Raw genomic sequence first — 20240 nt, 5'->3', positions numbered from 1 at the left:
ACTTAACAAAACTTATTTTCAATGGAATTTTCACTTGAAAATCAAATTTAACCTCTTGAGGACCGCAGTGTTAAACCCCCATAAAGACCAGACTCTTTTTCTGTAAATAGGCCACTGCATCTTTAAGGGCCCGTTTCCACTATTGCGGTGTAGAATCGCCTGTAAATCACCGCTGACGAAATCGCATGCAGATGCGATTTTACATGCGTTTTTTTGCCGCGATTTCGCATAGGTTAGGGTATATGCGATTTTAACCATGTCACTGCCTGAGTTAATTTACATTAGTTTCTATGTGAAATCGCACGCAAAATCGCGGGAAAAAAATGCATGCCAAAAATGCATGCGATTTCCCTATTCAATGCATTGCGTGTGCTTCGCATAGCGGTGTGCGGGATGCGAAATCTGACGGCTCCGCCGTGCAGATTTTCTCCGCACAGAAAAACGCACAGCAATTCTGACAAGTGGAAACAGGCCCATCCACTTGTATTGGCTATGCGAATCTGCATGCGGACAACGCATGCGGATTCGCAGTAGTGGAAATGGGCCCTTAATCCTCGCTGCAGGGCGGCACAACTCAGCATACAAGTGATCCCCCCTCTTTTCTCCTCACAAACAGAACTCTCTGTTGGTGGGGTCTGATCGCTCTCCCAATGTTTATTTATTTATTGCTTGATAAATATTTATGTTATTTTTTTTTTAAATGTACCTATATATTTATTTATTTTTACCTAACTCCCTCCCTGCCCCTAGTCAGCCAATGACAGCGATCGGCTGTTATAGGCTTCAGCCTAATAGAGCTGATTACTCTCCTGTGTCCCAGGGGGACAGTCCTGTCACACGGCTGTCCCCAGTACAGCTCTGACTTAGATCGCAGCGCTGTATAGCCTAATTAGATGGCGGTTTCGCCGTCTAACATTCTCTGAGCGGCGTGTAGAGGTCGGCTAGTAATCAAAGAGAATCTGAAGTGAAAATAAACCTATAATATAATGAATTGATTGTGTAGTACTGCTAAGAAATAGAACATTAGTAGCAAAGATATGAGTCTCATATTATTTCCAGTACAGGAAGAGTGTACTGGTTAAGGGCTCTGCCTTTGACATGGGAGACCGGGGTTCGAATCCTGGCTAGGTCAAGTACCTATTCAGTAAGGAGTTCAAGGCAAGACTCCCTAACACTGCAGGGTGGCCTCTTGAGCGCGTCCCAGTGGCTGCAGCTCTTGAGCGCTTTGAGTCCGACAGGAGAAAAGCGCTATACAAATGTTCAGATTATTATTATTATTTAAGAAACTTGTAATCTATGCAAAAGAGCTTCTCTGAGCTCTTCAACTAATTTAGTTGGCTACAGTGCTATTTTCTGAACAGCAAAGAAACAGAGAAAGACAACTTCAGATACAATTTTACTGCAGGGAAGTTCAAAGGGTCATTAGCTCTGCCCTGTTTTATATCTTAAAAGACAGAGTGTAGTTTTTAAACTGTAACGATTAGAGAATGATGCAATGTTATTAAAAAAAAAAAAGCTATATAACTGAAAATAAAAATAGGAGAGAATATTTGCTACTTATTATCCATCTACTAGTTGATGACCCGGCATTGCCCTGTTATGTATTTGGCTGGTGTTGGCTCCGCCCACTTTTCCTAACACTAACACAGAATTGCTCAATGACCTAGTTTGAAAGCTTTGCAATTTTTGGCATCAATAATTTGCAATGAAATGAAACAAATCTGATTGGCTGTGGCTCCACCCCCTTTTCTGAATTTGAACTCCAGTCACCCAATGACCAACTGTACCAGGTTTGAGGCTTGTGGCAATAACAGTGCAAGAATGGTAGCAATTAAATATTCCCTTTGAAAATCAATAGGTTAATTTTGATTGGCTTTTGTAGGCTCTACCCACATTTCTGAATATTAATCCCAGTCACCCAGTGACCAATTGTGCAAAGTTTGAGAACCCTGCCATTAACAGTGTAAGAATGGCTGCTGTTTACATTTTCCTAATGAAATCTGTATTTGTCTCCGCCCACTTTTTGGTTATGGGGATAAAAAGTATCCTATATGTTATTCCAGGTAATGTACTACATGTGTGCTAAATTTCTTTCAAATCCGTTCAGCCATTGTTGCGTGATTGAGTAACAAACATCCAAACTTTCAAATTTATAATATTAGTGAGATGAGATTAATTATCCGTACTGCACATACAATTCATTATATCATAAGTATTTTTTTTGTTTGTTTGTTTTTTTCTTCAGTGTCACCTTAAAGAGGAACTGTAACGACAAAACGGCCCCTGGGGGGTACTCACCTCGGGTGGGGGAAGCCTCAGGATCCTAATGAGGCTTCCCACGCCGTCCTGCGTCCCTCGGGGGTCTCGCTGTAGCCCTCCGTACAGCCGTGACGCAATATTTACCTTCCTGGCTCCTGCGCAGGCGCTCTGATGCCTCTCGGTGCCGAAGTAGGCGGAAATACCCGATCGCCGTCGGGTCTGCTCTACTGCGCAGGCGCAAGTTTCCGGCGCCTGCACAGTAGAGCGGACCCGACGGAAATCGGGTATTTCCGTCTATTTCCGTGCCGAAAGTCGCCACAGCGCCCCCGCTGGAGCCAGCAAAGGTAAATATTGAACTGACAGTCGGCACAGTCGCCGGCTGTTCGGAGGGCTGCGGCGAGACCCCCGTGGGACAGAGGACGGCGTGGTAAGCCTCATTAGGATCCGGAGGCTTCCCCCACCCGAGGTGAGTACCCCCCAGGGGAGGTTTTTGTTGTTACAGAGTCTCTTTAACCGCTTGAGGACCACAGTCTTTCTACTCCTTAAGGACCAAAACCTTTTTTTCCATTCAGACCACTGCAGATTTAACGGTTTATTGCTCGGTTATACAACCTACTATCTAAATGAATTTTTCCTCCTTTTCTTGAAACTAATACAGCTTTCTTTTGGTGCTATTTGATTGCAGCTGTGATTTTTAGTTTTTATTATATTCATCAAAAAAGACATGAATTTTGTCAAAAAAATGATTTCTGTTTTATCACTTTCTGTGATAAAATTTGTCAAATAAAGTAAAATTTCTGTATACATTTTTGTCCAAATTTATTGTGCTACATGTCTTTGATTAAAAAAAAAAAACATTCAGTCTATATTTATTGGTTTGGGTAAAAGTTATAGCGTTTACAAACTATGGTGCAAAAAGTGAATTTTCCTATTTTGAAGCATCTCCGACTTTTCTGAGCACCTGTCATGTTTCATGAGGTGCTAAAATTCCAGGATACTATAAATACCCCCCAAATTACCCCATTTTGGAAAGAAAACATCCCAAAGTATTCACTGAGAGGCATGGTGAGTTCATAGAAGATTTTATTTTTTTGTCACAAGTTAGCGGAAAATGACACTTTGAGACAAAAAAAAAAAAAAAAAAAGTTTCCATTTCTGCTAACTTGTGACAAAAAAAAAAAAAATGAAATCTGCCATGGACTCACCATGCCCCTCTCTGAATGCCTTGAAGTGTCTACTTTCCAAAATGGGGTCATCTGTGGGGTGTGTTTACTGTCCTGGCATTTTGGGGGTGCTAAATTGTAAGCACCCCTGTAAAGCCTAAAGGTGCTCATTGGACTTTGGGCCCCTTAGCGCAGTTAGGCTGCAAAAAAGTGCCACACATGTGGTATTGCCGTACTCAGGAGAAGTAGTATAATGTGTTTTGTGGTGTATTTTTACACATACCCATGCTAGGTGGGAGAAATATCTCTGTAAATGACAATGTTTTGATTTTTTTTACACACAATTGTTCATTTATTAGAGATGTCTCCCACCCAGCATGGGTATGTGTAAAAATACACCCCAAAACACATTATACTACTTCTCCTGAGTACAGCGATACCACATGTGTGGCACTTTTTTGCACCCTAACTGCGCTAAGGGGCCCAAAGTCCAATGAGTACCTTTAGGATTTCACAGGTCATTTTAAAACATTTGGTTTCAAGACTACGCCTCACGGTTTAGGGCCCCTAAAATGCCAGGGCAGTTTAGGAACCCCACAAATGACCCAATTTTAGAAAGACAACACCAAAAGGTATTCTGTTAGGAGTATGGTGGGTTCATAGAAGATTTTTTTTTTTTGTCACAAGTTAGCGGAAATTGACACTTTGTAAAAAAAAAAATCAATAAAAATCAATTTCCGCTGACTTGTGACAAAAAATAAAATCTTCTATGAACTCACCATACCCCTAACGGAATACCATGGGGTGTCTTCTTTCTAAAATGGGGTCACTTGTGGGGTTCCTATATTGTCCTGGCACTTTAGGGGCCCTAAACTGTGAGGAGGAGTCTTGAAACCAAATTTCTCAAAATGACCTGTGAAATCCTAAAGGTACTCATTGGCCTTTGGGCTCCTTAGCGCAGTTAGGGTGCAAAAAAGTGCCACACATGTGGTACCGCCGTACTCAGGAGAAGTAGTATAATGTGTTTTGTGGTGTATTTTTACATATACCCATGCTGGGTGGGAGAAATATCTCTGTAAATGACATGTTTTGATTATTTTTACACACAATTGTCTATTTACAGAGATATTTCTCCCACCCAGCATGGGTATGTGTAAAAATACACCACAAAACACATTATACTACTTCTCCTGAGTATGGCGATACCACGTGTGGCACTTTTTTGCACCCTAACTGCGCTAAGGGGCCCAACATCCTATGAGTACCTTTAGAATTTCACAGGTCATTTTGAGGCATTTGGTTTCTAGACTACTCCTCACGGTTTAGGGCCCCCAAAATGCCAGGGCAGTATAGGAACCCCACAAGTGGCCCCATTTTAGAAAGAAGACACCCCAAGGTATTCCGTTAGTAGTATGATGAGTTCATAGAAGATTTTATTTTTTGTCACAAGTTAGCGGAAATTGTTTTTTTTTTTCACAAAGTGTCATTTTTTGTGACAAAAAAATAAAATCTTCTATGAACTCACCATACTACTAACAAAATACCTTGGGGTGTCTTCTTTCTAAAGTGGGGTTACTTGTGGGGTTCCTACACAGCCTGGCATTTTAGGGGCCCTAAACCCTGAGGAGTAGTCTAGTGTCACATGTGTGTCACATGTGTGACACTTTTTTGCAGCCTAGGTGCACTAAGGGGCCCAACGTCCTATTCACAGGTCATTTTGAGGCATTTGCTTTCCAGATTACTCCTCACGGTTTCGGGCCCCTAAAATGCCAGGGAAGTATAGGAACCCCACAAGTGACCCCATTTTAGAAAGAAGACACCCCAAGGTATTCCGTTAGGTGTATGGTGAGTTCATAGAAGATTTTATTTTTTGTCACAAGTTAGTGGAAAATTACACTTTGTGAAAAAAACAATAAAAATCGATTCCCGCTAACTTTTGACAAAAAATAAAATCTTCTATGAACTCATCATACACCTAACGGAATACCTTGGGGTGTCTTTTTTTCTAAAATGGGGTCACTTGTGGGGTTCCTATACTGCCCTGGCACTTTAGGGGCCCAAAACTGTGAGGAGTAGTCTGGAAACCAAATGCCTCAAAATGACTGTTCAGGGGTATAAGCATCTGCAAATTTTGATGACAGGTGGTCTATGAGGGGGCGAATTTTGTGGAACCGGTCATAAGCAGGGTGGCCTCTTAGATGACAGGTTGTATTGGGCCTGATCGGATGGATAGGAGTGCTAGGGGGGTGACAGGAGGTGATTGATGGGTGTCTCAGGGGGTGATTAGAGGGGGAAATAGATGCAATCAATGCACTGGGGAGGTGATCGGACGGGGGTCTGAGGGGATCTGAGGGTTTGGCCGAGTGATCAGGAGACCACATGGGGCAAATTGGGGCCTGATCTGATGGGTAGGTGTGCTAGGGGATGACAAGTGGTGACAGGAGGTGATTGATGGGTGTCTCAAGGTGTGATTAGAGGGGGGAATAGATGCAAGCAATGCACTGGCGAGGTGATCAGGACTGGGGTCTGAGGGCGTTCTGACAGTGTGGGCGGGTGATTGGGTGCCCTAGGGGCAGATAAGGGTCTGATCTGATGGGTAGCAGTGACAGATGGTGACAGGGGGTGATTGATGGGCGATTGATGGGTAATTAGTGGGTGTTTAGAGGAGAGAACAGATGTAAACAATGCACTTGGGAGGTGATCTGACGGCGGGTCTGCGGGCGATCTGATGGTTTGGGTGGGTGATCAGATTGCCCGCAAGGGGCAGGTTAGGGGCTGATTGATGGGTGGCAGTGACAGGGGGTGATTAATGGGTGATTGACAGGTGATTGACAGGTGATTGACAGGTGATTGACAGGTGATCAGTGTGTTATTACAGGGAAGAACAGATGTAAATAATGCATCGGCAAATTGATTGGGGGGGGGGGTCTGAGGGCAATCTGAGTGTGTGGGCGATTGATTGGGTGCCCGTAAGGGGCAGATTAGGGTCTAATTTGATGGGTAACAGTGACACGTGGTGATAGGGTGTGATTGATGGATGATTGATGGGTAATTAGCGGGTGTTTAGAGGAGAGAACAGATGTAAACAATGCACTTGGGAGGTGATCTGACGGCGGGTCTGCAGACGATCTGATGGTGTGGGTGATCAGATTGCCTGCAAGGGGCAGGTTAGGGGCTGATTGATGGGTGGCAGTGACAAAGGGAGGGCGATTGATGGGTGATTGACAGGTGATTGACAGGTGATCAGTGAGTTATTACAGGGAAGAACAGATGTAAATAATGCACTGGCGAATTGATAAGGGGGGGGGGGGGGTCTGAGGGCAATCTGAGCATGTGGGCGGTTGAATGTGTGCCCGCAAGGGGCAGATTAGGGTCTAATCTGATGAGTAACAGTGACAGGTGGTGATAGGGTGTGATTGATGGGTGATTGATGGGTAATTAGTGGGTGTTTAGAGGAGAGAACAGATGTAAACAATGCACTTGGGAGGTGATCTGATGGTGGGTCTGCGGGCGATCTGATGGCGTGAGTGAGTGATCAGATTGCCCGCAAGTGGCAGGTTAGGGGCTGATTGATGGGTGGCAGTGGCAGGGGGTGATTGATGGGTGACTGATAGGTGATTGACAGGTGATTGACAGGTGATCAGTGGGTTATTACAGGGGGGATAGATGCATTCAGTACACAGGGGGGTCTGGGGAGAATCTGAGGGGTGGGGGTGATCAGGAGCCCCCAGGGGGCAGTTTAGGGCATAAAAAAATGGCGTTGACAGATAGTGACAGGGAGTGAGTGATGGGTGATTAGGGGGGTGATTGGGTGCAAACAGTGGTCTGGGGGGTGGGCAGGGGGGTCTGAGGGGTGCTGTGGGCGATCAGGGGGCAGGGGGGGGCAGATCAGTGTGTTTGGGTGCAGACTAGGGTGGCTGCAGCCTGCCCTGGTGGTCCCTCGGACACTGGGACCACCAGGGCAGGAGGCAGCCTGTATAATACGCTTTGTATACATTACAATATGTATTATAATACGCTTTGCATGCGGCAATCGTGGGGTTAACAAACCGCCGGCGCTTCCGAACGGCCAGCGGGTTGTCGTTGCGGGTGGGCGGAGCCAGTTGCCAGGGAAGCGCGCGTCACCAGTGACGCAATCGCTCCCCGGGCATGCCGAAAGGACGCAACGCCAATGGGCGTATTGCGGTCCTTTCGGCGTCCACTTTGCCACCGCCCAAGAGGAACTTCAGCCTAAACAAACATACTGTCATTAAGTTACATTAGTTACAGTTTGTTAATTAAAATAGACAGGTAATGTAATCTCTTACCCACCCTGTTTTAAAAGAACAGGCAAATGTTTGATTTCATGGGGGCAGCCATCTTTTTGGTTGAAAGGAGGTGACAGCATGAGACACAGTTCCAACTGTCCTGTGTCCTGAGCACCCCTCCCAGTTGCTAGGCAACATGAACAACAACATAGGAAATCTCACCATGCTTTGCACAGCATCAGAGTAAAAAAGCCTGAGCCGTTTTATTTGATGGGGCGGAGCTTAGCTTTTGTGCAGCTAAAAATAAGGCTTATGTAAGAAAATGTTCTGATGCTGTGAAACTGTTAAAGAAACACCAAACCTTTTCAGTGCTGCTGAGTAGATTTTTAGTCTAGAGGTTCACTTTAAAATTATTTTTGTGAAAATGAATGTGAAAAGAATACTGGCATGTTCCAATATCACTGATGGTCAGTACTCACCTCCATGGGACTGAATTTCTTTCACTAAGCAGCCAGCTTCCTCAATGATCTTTTCTTCTATAGTTCTTTTCCCAACTCCATAATCTCGTAGTGTGGAAAGGGAGAATCTTCTCATCACCTTCCAGTTCTCTCCGTTAGTAAAGATAACACCTGGAAATAATGGCCATATATACCGGTCATTGTAAAATACTGTATTTCTGCTTCCAGCAATACTTCAATAGTTTATATTGTATTTTGTCAGTGCTATGACTAAAATATTCTGGTTTTCCATTCTTGGTACTCATGGGATTTAGCTATAGGCTTGCTATACAGGATCTTCAAAAAAAAATTAGCATATTGTGATAATGTTCATTCTTTTCTGTAATGTACGGATACACATTAGACTTTCATATATTTTAGATTCATTACACACAACTGAAGTAGTTCAAGCCTTTTATTGTTTTAATATTGATGATTTTGGGATACAGCTCATGAAAACCCAAAATTACTATCTCAAAAAATTAGCATATTGCATCCGACCAATAAAAGAAAAGTGTTTTTAAAACAAAAAAAGTCAACCTTCAAATAATTATGTTCAGTTATGTACTCAATACTTGGTCAGGAATCCTTTTGCAGAAATGACTGCTTCAATGCGGCGTGGCATGGAGGCAATCAGCCTGTGGCACTGCTCAGGTGTTATGGAGGCCCAGGATGCTTCGATAGCGGCCTTAAGCTCATTCAGAGTGTTGGTTCTTGCATCTCTCAACTTTCTCTTCACAATATCCCACAGATTCTCTATGGGGTTCAGGTCAGGAGAGTTGGCAGGCCAATTGAGCACAGTAATACCATGGTCAGTAAACCATTTACCAGTGGTTTTGGCACTGTGAGCAGGTGCCAGGTCGTGCTGAAAAATGAAATCTTCATCTCCATAAAGCTTTTCAGCAGATGGAAGCATGAACCCACTTTTGAACCAGAAACAGCGGCAGAGGCGCTTGACCTGGGCTACAGAGAAGCAGCACTGGACTGTTGCTCAGTGGTCCAAAGTACTTTTTTCAGATGAAAGCAACTTTTGCATGTCATTTTGAAATCAAGGTGCCATAGTGTGGAGGAAGACTGGGGAGAGGGAAATGCCAAAATGCCTGAAGTCCAGTGTCAAGTACCCACAGTCAGTGATGGTCTGGGGTGCCATGTCAGCTGCTGGTGTTGGTCCACTGTGTTCTATCAAGGGCAGGGTCAATGCAGCTAGCTATCAGGAGATTTTGGAGCACTTCATGCTTCCATCTGCTGAAAAGCTTTATGGAGATGAAGATTTCATTTTTCAGCACGACCTGGCACCTGCTCACAGTGCCAAAACCACTGGTAAATGGTTTACTGGCCATGGTATTACTGTGCTCAATTGGCCTGCCAACTCTCCTGACCTGAACCCCATAGAGAATCTGTGGGATATTGTGAATAGAAAGTTGAGACGCAAGACCCAACACTCTGGATGAGCTTAAGGCCGCTATCGAAGCATCCTGGGCCTCCATAACACCTGAGCAGTGCCACAGGCTGATTGCCTCCATGCCATGCTGCATTGAAGCAGTCATTTCTGCAAAAGGATTCCCGACCAAGTATTGAGTGCATAACTGAACATAATTATTTGAAGGTTGCCTTTTTTTGTTTTAAAAACACTTTTCTTTTATTGATCGGATGAAATATGCTAATTTTTTGAGATAGGAATTCTGGGTTTTCATGAGCTGTATGCCAAAATCATCAATATTAAAACAATAAAAAGGCTTGAACTACTTCAGTTGTGTGTAATGAATCTACAATATATGAAAGTCTAATGTTTATCAGTACATTACAGAAGATAATGAACTTTATCACAATATGCTAATTTTTTGAGAAGATCCTGTACAACAGTGGTTCTGGATGGGAGCTTAGCTTACTGGGGCGAAAATAGATAATTTTCATATTCAGTAGTGGTGCATTGTGGGTAACCACAAATGTTCACTTGTACCTGAATTATTGCTAATTTCCTTCTGTTTTAAGAAGGCAAATCACTCCAAGCATTGCTTTTTAGTGGGAGGGCTTTTTGGTCTCTTTTATCACCCTATACATTCCTAGTGGTTTGGGTCACCCCGAGCTGCTTAACATAATTTGCAGTGCAGAGAGTTTTGTCCATTGCATGTACAGCATTCTTACTATATTTCTTTGGAAAATGAAAGATCACATACCAATGTTACCCCCTTCCATGTAGTATGAGAGCCATGCTCTACACAGTCTATTCTATTGAGCTGAACTCCCCATCAGATAGAAATCTTTGCAAGACGCTGCACACAAAGATGCTGTACACATGCAACAGATCAGTATCTGCAAAAGATCTGTTCCTGCAAAAGATCCATTCCTGCAAAATGCATTCATAGTCTATGAGATCTGCAGATCATCATACACACCTTGTTTAACGGACAATTATCTGTAGATCAGATCCACCAGGATGGATTTTCAGATCGGCAGATAATTGTCTGATCTGCAGATGAATGTCCATTAAACAAGGTGTGTATGATGATCTGCAGATGTCATAGACTCTGAATGCATTTTGCAGGAATGGATCTTTTGCAGGGATTGATCTTTTGCAGATACTGATCTTTTGTGTCTGTACAGCATCTTTGTGTGCAGCATCTTGCAAAGATTTTTATGTGATGGGGAGTGCAGCTCCATAGAATAGACTGTGTAGAGTATGGCTCTCATACTACATGAAAGGGGGTAAAATTGGTCTGTGATCTTTCATTTTCCAAAGACTTTTATCTGACGTGTGTACCCACCTTTACTCTTTAAGGGCTCTGCCTCTGACACAGGATACTAGAGTTTGAATCTCGGCTCTGCCTGTTCGGTAAGCCGGCACCTATTCAGTTGGAGACCTTGGGCAAGAGTCCCTAACACTGCTACTGTATATAGAGCGTGTCCTAGTGGCTGCAGCTCTGGCACTTTGAGTCCGCCAGGAGAAAAGAATGATATAAATGTTATTTATCTTGTCTTGGTTATTTTTGCACATACAGGTCGTGCACAACTATCTGGGATATTCTAGGGATTCTTGACCACATGTTGGTTATTCATTTATTTATTTATTCGGGGTGGGGGTTGTCCATATATTTGTACATATTACCTTGACAAAGGGACCGTTCTGGTCCCAAAACACTGGATTTTCTATCACTTTCATCTTCAATAAAACTTTCCAGTTCTAATTGTCATGTTTTATTTTGTTTTGTTTTTAATTGTTTATCATCAGCATATTAGTGGTGCTCATAATGGGTCAATTATGATTATGCCAAATTTCACGCAATTTACACAATGTGTAATTGTGATAACGTTACATACAGTATACTACGTTTGTGAATCGTAATTACATTAGTAATTATGCAATTATGTGTAATTCGCATTCAGTGCATAGAAATATTTGCATCTATTTGCAGGTGTTCTGCGCATGTGCATAGCCGCACATAAATAAGTTAAATATTCAATGCGAAAAATGCACATGTATGCAAAGAAAAAAAAATTGTGTTCATCAGCCAGTATACTGCACACAAGCGACTATTTGTTAAAAAATTCTATGCAAAAAAAGGAGTTTGTATGCAAAGGAAAAAAATTTGCCATCATCAGCCAGTATAATGTGAAAAATCTGTTTGTATGCATAATACCATTTGCAAACAAAAGTACGCATAAATGATGCTTTTATGCATAATTATGGATAGTGATTACATTTACATGCAAAATTGTTTATCCGTAATCTGCACATTTTGGGTTATGATCACGACGCGTAATTGCAAATTACAATGCGGAATTACGCATAGGCATCATTTCTGCCCACCAGTACTGCATATTTAAGAAAATTATTTAAAGAGGAACTCCAGTGCAAATAATGTAATAAAAAAGTGCTTAATTTTTACAATAATTATGTATAAATGGTTTAGTCAGTGTTTGCTCATTGTAAAATCTTTCCTCTCCCTAATTTACATTCTGACATGTATCACATGGTGACATTTTTACTGCTGGCAGGTGATGTCACTGTAAAGAGATGCTGCTTGCATTTGTGGCAGTTGGAAACAGCTGTTATTTCCCACAATGCAACAAGGCTCCCACAGTGTGATGTCAGGACCTCAGTGCTGTGAGGCGCTGACATCACACTGTGGGAGGGGTTTCACCACAATATCAGCCATACAGAGCCCACTGATGATCCGTTTGAGCAAAGGAATAGATTTCTCATGGGAAAGGGGGCATCAGCTACTGATTGGGATACATTTCAATTCTTGGTCACGGTTTCTCCACTTAATGACCACCTAACGTCGATAGGTCGTAAGTGGTTTCCCATAGAAACGGCCGCTCAAACTCCGTGGCTCCGTGAACTGCCTGCGAGCCTCCGATCGCGGCTCGCAGGCTAAATGTAGACACGCGGGGAAGAAATCCCCAGTGTATACACTGTATTGTGCTGCAGCGCAGCAGCGCCGTAAAGCAGATCGGCGATCCCCGGCCTCTGATTTGCCCGGGGATCGCCAGCATCTGATAGGCTGAAACCTATCAGAAGCGGCGCAGGACGCATCGCCGTCCTGTGCCGCCCAGGGGAAGGAGAGGAGGGAGGGAAAGGGAACGAGGCTGGGAATCGCTGTGGAGGGGGGCTTTGAGAAGCCCCCCCCCCCCCTAACCACAGCCCTCCCCCCAGCAGGACATCCCCCTAGTGGGAAAAAAAGGGGGAAGTCTGGTCACCCCGGCTGCCACACGATCTGTGCTTTGGGCTGGAGAGCCCACGCAGCACAGATGTGAAGAAGCAAGCCCGGTCCTTAAGTGGTTGAAGTGGATCCGAGATGAAACACTAACTATAACAAGTAACTTGTCTTTATATCTTATCTAAAGTTTAGATAGTTTACACAGCAAATCTAGCTGCAAACAGCTTTAATAGAATATGTTTATTTCTTCCTGTAATACAATGACAGCAGCCATGTTGTTTGGAAACATACCACAGAGGCAGGCTTATCTGCATCTTGAGCATTCAGCCCCCTTCTCCTCCCTCCTCCCCTCTGCCTCTGAAATCTCTGGCTAGTAATACCTCCCCCTCCTCCTGCCCAGACTGAGCTCCCATGAGCCCTTGCTACTGTCTGAAAGTGCCTTGGCTTTCTTAAAACCTGTGTGCGTGGCTTGTTTAGTTTATAGCAAATTAGAGCATTAAAACAAAAACAAAAAAAGTATTTGGCTCGAGGAATGCCGTATAAACAATAGGAATGGAATACAATTATGCAATGAGTAAAAGTTCATCTCGTATCCACTTTAATTGCTTCATAGAATTTATGAATAATTACCATTTTCTCTTGTAATTTTTGGAAACATTGGGAAAACTGGCCTGTCTGAAAACTCCTCCGCGTGATTGATTAGGGCATCTTTCACTGTGTCGTATCCGCACAGGACCACCATCTTCTCCATCGCTAGTTGTATGCCGAGCACTGGACCATACGTCTTAGACAACTGAAAAAGGAAAAAAATAAGAGGATGAACCACCTTCTAACCTCAGCTTCGGATGATAGTATGTCAGGCCAGAAACAAGCTAAATAACAGCTAGGAGGGTAGTTAGCAGCAGTGTTGCTGGCAAATTTTCACCAAAGTCATTTTCGTTTTTGCGTTTTTTCCACAAAATACACAATTTTTTTGTGTGTTTTCGCCCAAATAGCAAATTAAAAAACCAAATGCCATATTTTTGACCAAATAGCAATTTTTCTAAAATATCTGCTGTGTTTGAAATGTGCTTTGCGCAAAAATAAAAACATTCAGAGGAAGTAATTTCTTCTATCCCCATATTAGGCCTTACAGTAATTGAAAAATCAAAGAAAAAAAAACGCTAAACAAAATTTTGTCTTTTTAAGCGAAAATTAAAGCGAAAAAATGGTAAATTATGCAAGCGTATTTTCACGTATCAAAAATAAAATAGTACTTATTTTCACAAAAATAACGCAAAGACAGGAGCATAGCAATAGGGGTTGCAGAGGTTGCGACCACATCGGGGTCCTCCCTCAACTGCAGTATAAGCTCTGTATTGGTCCTGTGCTCATAATAATCACTTCTATAGATACTTTGAATAGTGGTAATCATTAACAAACTGTTCCCCATCCCCTTCTTGCACCTCTGACACTGTAGTTGCCATTGGCAGGTTTTGGTGTGCTGTATAAATTGTTATGTATAGAGTGCTTGGGGGACCCCTTTGTAAAACTTGCATCAGGGCCCTTAGCTCCTTAGATATGCCACTGCGCAAAGAGAATATTGGCATTTTAGCTCATCATAGGTTAGTAGAAGGGGATACAGAAGGAAGGGAAGCAGGAAAAAAGGGCGCATATGGCAGGTGGACAAAAAGGGCGCACCCATACACTGCAATGCAAAATATCGGCTATTGAGCGCCAGAGAGTACATTTTGGCGCCCAAGAAATAGCGGTTGCAGGGATTTGTGTTAACAAAAGTTTTTGTTTACAGAATAAGGTTTATTACAAATATCGTTTACAAATTAGTTTTTACTTTCAGTTTAACTTATTTTATCATTTTTAAATTTTGCTTTCAGAAGTGTAATAAGTACACTTTCATTTTCATAGGTATAATTCTTAAATATCGTTTTCAAGCTTATTGTATTACAAATATATCATTTTTGGTATTAACTTTGTTTCCAGAATTATAATACGTAAATTATAGCTTTCAGATTTATTATCTTATCTAATATATCGCTTTTAACATTACCGTTATTTTAAGATGTTTTATGTGTACATGATTGTAAAGCTATTTATTCTATTATAAATATATAACTTTTTCTATTTATAATATTTTACATGTTTACATGATTGTTAGGCTATTTACTGTATTAAAAATATTTACATTATTATGTTTTACTATTCATGTTATTTGTAGTGAAGTATTTTACTGTATCAAATATATTATTGTTTCTATGTGTGTAAGCGTGTTTCTGCAGTGGGGATGGTGAGGGTTAGGCACCACCAAGGGGTGGTGGTTAGGGTTAGGCACCTCCAGGGGGATGGTTAGGTTTAGGCACCACCAGAGTGGTAGTTAGGGTTAGGCACTACCGGGGGGACGGTTAGGGTTAGGCACCACTAGGGGGGTTTTAGGGTTAGGCACCACCAGGGGAGGTCTAGGAATTAGGGATAAGTACAGGAAGGGTTCTGTGTGAGAGTAGGTTTAGATATAGTTCCAGTACAATATTTGTAACATATAAAATGTATTAAACTATGCTAAAAAATGTAAACAGGTAGATTTGCGCCCACTCAATATAAAATGAATTCAATTGGCTGCAGTCAGTGATAAATGGGGTTACTCACACCCCCACCATTCAAGCATTGCCCTTCACTAACCCCCCGTGTATCCGGGAGCGATCAAGGTCCGTGGAAACCCTGCAAATCCGAATCCTGCATTCAGTTTTTCAGCACGGATCCCCCAGATTGCCCTCAGATCCGTTTTTTAACCCCTTATCACACAGTAACTTTCTACTGATTACTTATTCAGCGGCCCTACGGACGGGGTCCACCTCCCCTCCCCTTAGACTGTAAGCCCTTGGCAGGGTCCTCCCTTCCCTAGTGTATTCTACATGATCGTGTGCCCCAATCATTGTGCTCCTTTCCTATGACCGCTTCATACTTGTATTATTGGGCCTACCTAACCAGCCCAAAATCGCATGATCATGTACATTGTACCATCTTCCTTGTACAGCTTTGTCCTATGTTGTTACGTCCGTCATCTTTTGTACCATTGTATGTATTTATTGTCTATTAACAATCGTCCCCATCTGTTTTTCCCCGAACTAGGTCCAATTGTCCTTCTTTCGCGTCCATGCAAAAAGGGCGTCTGGAAAAAAGGGTGCGGGATATAGCCGAAATTTATGTAAAACAATATTTTTTGTTTCTATGTTATAATTGAAAATCTAGTGCTAAATATGTTGAATTAACGCTAATAAAATGGCAAAATACCGTCTATATGAAAAAACAATATTTACACTTGTAATAAGCATACTAATAAGATTGTAGATATTACAGGTATTTTATTGCAATTATACCTAACTGTACTCTCACACAGAACGCTCCCTATAACTATTCCTAACCCCTAGACCCCCCTTGGTGTTAATAAGCATAGTTTAATAAAGTTTTAAAAATCACTCATGCGCCTATATATACCATCACATATACAGTTTTATTCAATTCATAAATTCAAATTCATATATATTACATTAATATGCAAGCAAACACTAGCCAACTTTCTCAGTCCCACCTCCCTATGGTAAACAGTCTGGCACACGCCACAACATATACCTATAGATTGATTCGCTGAGTAAACTTCGTTTTCTAGCATAAAATTACACCAATCCCTATAGCACCTTTCCAATGTTAAAAAGTGTTTTTGCACCTTAAAAATGGCAATAATAGCCTTTCTTGTTCAAAAATCAATAAAATAAAAATAAAAATAACGTCCTGTGAGCTCACAAAGGTATAATTCATAAATCCAACAGGAAAAAGTTCATGTTAAATAGCTTGGATCTCGTCTTGCAAAGCTTTAGGCATACAATTTCATATACATCCACCAGGAGTAAAGTGGCTAATTCCGCATTCCTTGGTATGCAAATTAGATCTTGCAGGATTTTGTATAAGCAGATTGCATTTGCACAGACCTCTAGAAACAAATAGCGTCCTGCAGAACTTTACAAAAGCAGAACTTTTCAAAAACAGATAATGTCCTGGCTAATTCCGCATTCCTTGGTATGCAAATTAGATCTTGCAGGATTTTATATAGGCAGATTGCATTTGCACAGACCTCTAGAAACAAATAGCGTCCTGCAGAACTTTACAAAAGCAGAACTTTTCAAAACTTTTCAAAAACAGATAACGTCCTGCAGACTTTTCAAACTTCCATTTCTTTGCATAACATTCAAGCAAAATAGCGTGCTGCGGGTCCAAAGGACAGTTCAAATAACTCACGCAGCTTAAGGGGTAGATAACTGATTCCTTTATGCTTACGGTTCCGCTATGTCTTCTGGCAGCATGAGCCCCGGCCGGTGGCTCCCGTGTTAACCTGACGTCTGCCGCGGATGTTAAGCACTTTGCTGAAAAATCGTTCCTCAGATTCAATCTGGAACTGTAGAGGTGACGTCACCACTCTGACAACCCAATGCCGACTAGTTTCGGTAGGATACGCCTACCTTCCTCAGGGCGTGTTCTCGTTTGCTTCTCAGCTCTTTTTATATCATACCTCCACCCCTGTCTCTATGCTATTGCTACAAATGCCTGCAGTTTGTTTTTCTCCATAGATCTGCATGAAAACATATAAGAACATTCCTTATGTAAAAGCGAACAGTTCCACATCTAAATTCAATCCCAGCGGAGCCAAACTGTTCAATATATAAATCCAATTGGTTTCTTTTCTTGACATGTTTTGAATAAAGTCTCCTCCCCTCCAATCTTTCTCGACAGTTTGAATTGCATAGAATCTAAAAGTCTGCAGGCTTCCCCCATGACATTCCCAGAAATGTTTGCTTAGTGGCAATTTTTTATTTCTTTTTTTAATACTGTTCACATGCTCTCCAATTCTAGATGAGAGTTTCCTTTTTGTTCTTCCCACATATTGCTTATTGCAACCGCATTCTATGATATATATTACACCTTTGCTGTTACAGTTTAAATTACCATAAATATCAAATTCTTCCTGGGTCACTGCTGATCTAAATTGTTTTATTGGTGCATTGTACTTGGTGCTTTTGCATGGAACACAAAAACCACACCTCCTAAAAGACCCTTTCTGTTTCTTTACTCTCTTGGTTTCAACAACAGTTGGTGCAATCATATTTTTCAGATTATTTGCTTTACAAAATGTAAACCTTGGTTTTTCGGTTAAAATCCCATTTAGGGTCCTATCCTGTTGGAGAATACCCCAATATTTATCCACCACCCTCTTGATATCTCTAGACAACAGTCTAGAGACAACAGTCTAGAGATATCAAGAGGGTGGTGGATAAATATTGGGGTATTCTCCAACAGGATAGGACCCTAAGGGCCCTTTTCCACTAGCGCGTTTGCGCTAGCTGAATCGCAAAACCGCAAACCGCTAGCGATTTTACAATCGCTACGGTTTGCTTTTTAACATAGGAATCGCGGTAGGTCATTTCCACTACCGCGATTCGTTTTTTACTTGATCGCGATCGCGCCGCGGAGCGACTTTTGCCGCGATTTTGCTATGCATTGCATAGCATAGCAAAATCGCCCCCGCAAACGTCGGGAAAACGGCGGAATTGCGATTCAGCAATCGCTAGCGTTCAGCGCGAACGCTAGCGACTGCTAGTGGAAAAGGGCCCTTAATGGGATTTTAACCGAAAAACCAAGGTTTACATTTTGTAAAGCAAATAATCTGAAAAATATGATTGCACCAACTGTTGTTGAAACCAAGAGAGTAAAGAAACAGAAAGGGTCTTTTAGGAGGTGTGGTTTTTGTGTTCCATGCAAAAGCACCAAGTACAATGCACCAATAAAACAATTTAGATCAGCAGTGACCCAGGAAGAATTTGATATTTATGGTAATTTAAACTGTAACAGCAAAGGTGTAATATATATCATAGAATGCGGTTGCAATAAGCAATATGTGGGAAGAACAAAAAGGAAACTCTCATCTAGAATTGGAGAGCATGTGAACAGTATTAAAAAAAGAAATAAAAAATTGCCACTAAGCAAACATTTCTGGGAATGTCATGGGGGAAGCCTGCAGACTTTTAGATTCTATGCAATTCAAACTGTCGAGAAAGATTGGAGGGGAGGAGACTTTATTCAAAACATGTCAAGAAAAGAAACCAATTGGATTTATATATTGAACAGTTTGGCTCCGCTGGGATTGAATTTAGATGTGGAACTGTTCGCTTTTACATAAGGAATGTTCTTATATGTTTTCATGCAGATCTATGGAGAAAAACACACTGCAGGCATTTGTAGCAATAGCATAGAGACAGGGGTGGAGCTATGATATAAAAAGAGCTGAGAAGCAAACGAGAACACGCCCTGAGGAAGGTAGGCGTATCCTACCGAAACTAGTCGGCATTGGGTTGTCAGAGTGGTGACGTCACCTCTACAGTTCCAGATTGAATCTGAGGAACGATTTTTCAGCAAAGTGCTTAACATCCGCGGCAGACGTCAGGTTAACACGGGAGCCACCGGCCGGGGCTCATGCTGCCAGAAGACATAGCGGAACCGTAAGCATAAAGGAATCAGTTATCTACCCCTTAAGCTGCGTGAGTTATTTGAACTGTCCTTTGGACCCGCAGCACGCTATTTTGCTTGAATGTTATGCAAAGAAATGGAAGTTTGAAAAGTCTGCAGGACGTTATCTGTTTTTGAAAAGTTTTGAAAAGTTCTGCTTTTGTAAAGTTCTGCAGGACGCTATTTGTTTCTAGAGGTCTGTGCAAATGCAATCTGCCTATATAAAATCCTGCAAGATCTAATTTGCATACCAAGGAATGCGGAATTAGCCAGGACATTATCTGTTTTTGAAAAGTTCTGCTTTTGTAAAGTTCTGCAGGACGCTATTTGTTTCTAGAGGTCTGTGCAAATGCAATCTGCTTATACAAAATCCTGCAAGATCTAATTTGCATACCAAGGAATGCGGAATTAGCCACTTTACTCCTGGTGGATGTATATGAAATTGTATGCCTAAAGCTTTGCAAGACGAGATCCAAGCTATTTAACATGAACTTTTTCCTGTTGGATTAATGAATTATACCTTTGTGAGCTCACAGGACGTTATTTTTATTTTTATTTTATTGATTTTTGAACAAGAAAGGCTATTATTGCCATTTTTAAGGTGCAAAAACACTTTTTAACATTGGAAAGGTGCTATAGGGATTGGTGCAATTTTATGCTAGAAAACGAAGTTTACTCAGCGAATCAATCTATAGGTATATGTTGTGGCGTGTGCCAGACTGTTTACCATAGGGAGGTGGGACTGAGAAAGTTGGCTAGTGTTTGCTTGCATATTAATGTAATATATATGAATTTGAATTTATGAATTGAATAAAACTGTATATGTGATGGTATATATAGGCGCATGAGTGATTTTTAAAACTT

General features: G+C 41.8%; 1 protein-coding gene across 1 annotated transcript in view; it reads right to left on the bottom strand.

The window, feature by feature from the left end:
• Positions 1 to 20240, bottom strand: part of LOC137571254 (cytochrome P450 2K6-like) — a 90939-nt gene that overhangs the window by 64261 nt on the left and 6438 nt on the right. The window contains exons 2-3 of the mRNA XM_068280130.1: positions 13458 to 13620; positions 8149 to 8298 (exon numbers count right to left, since the gene is read on the bottom strand). Of these exons, the coding sequence (XP_068136231.1) occupies positions 8149 to 8298; positions 13458 to 13620 (313 nt within the window). The remainder of the gene's footprint in view (positions 1 to 8148; positions 8299 to 13457; positions 13621 to 20240) is intronic.

This window comes from Hyperolius riggenbachi, chromosome 4 (assembly GCF_040937935.1).
Source record: "Hyperolius riggenbachi isolate aHypRig1 chromosome 4, aHypRig1.pri, whole genome shotgun sequence".
Lineage (NCBI taxonomy): Eukaryota > Metazoa > Chordata > Amphibia > Anura > Hyperoliidae > Hyperolius > Hyperolius riggenbachi.
This window is presented reverse-complemented; position numbering and strand designations above follow the sequence as displayed.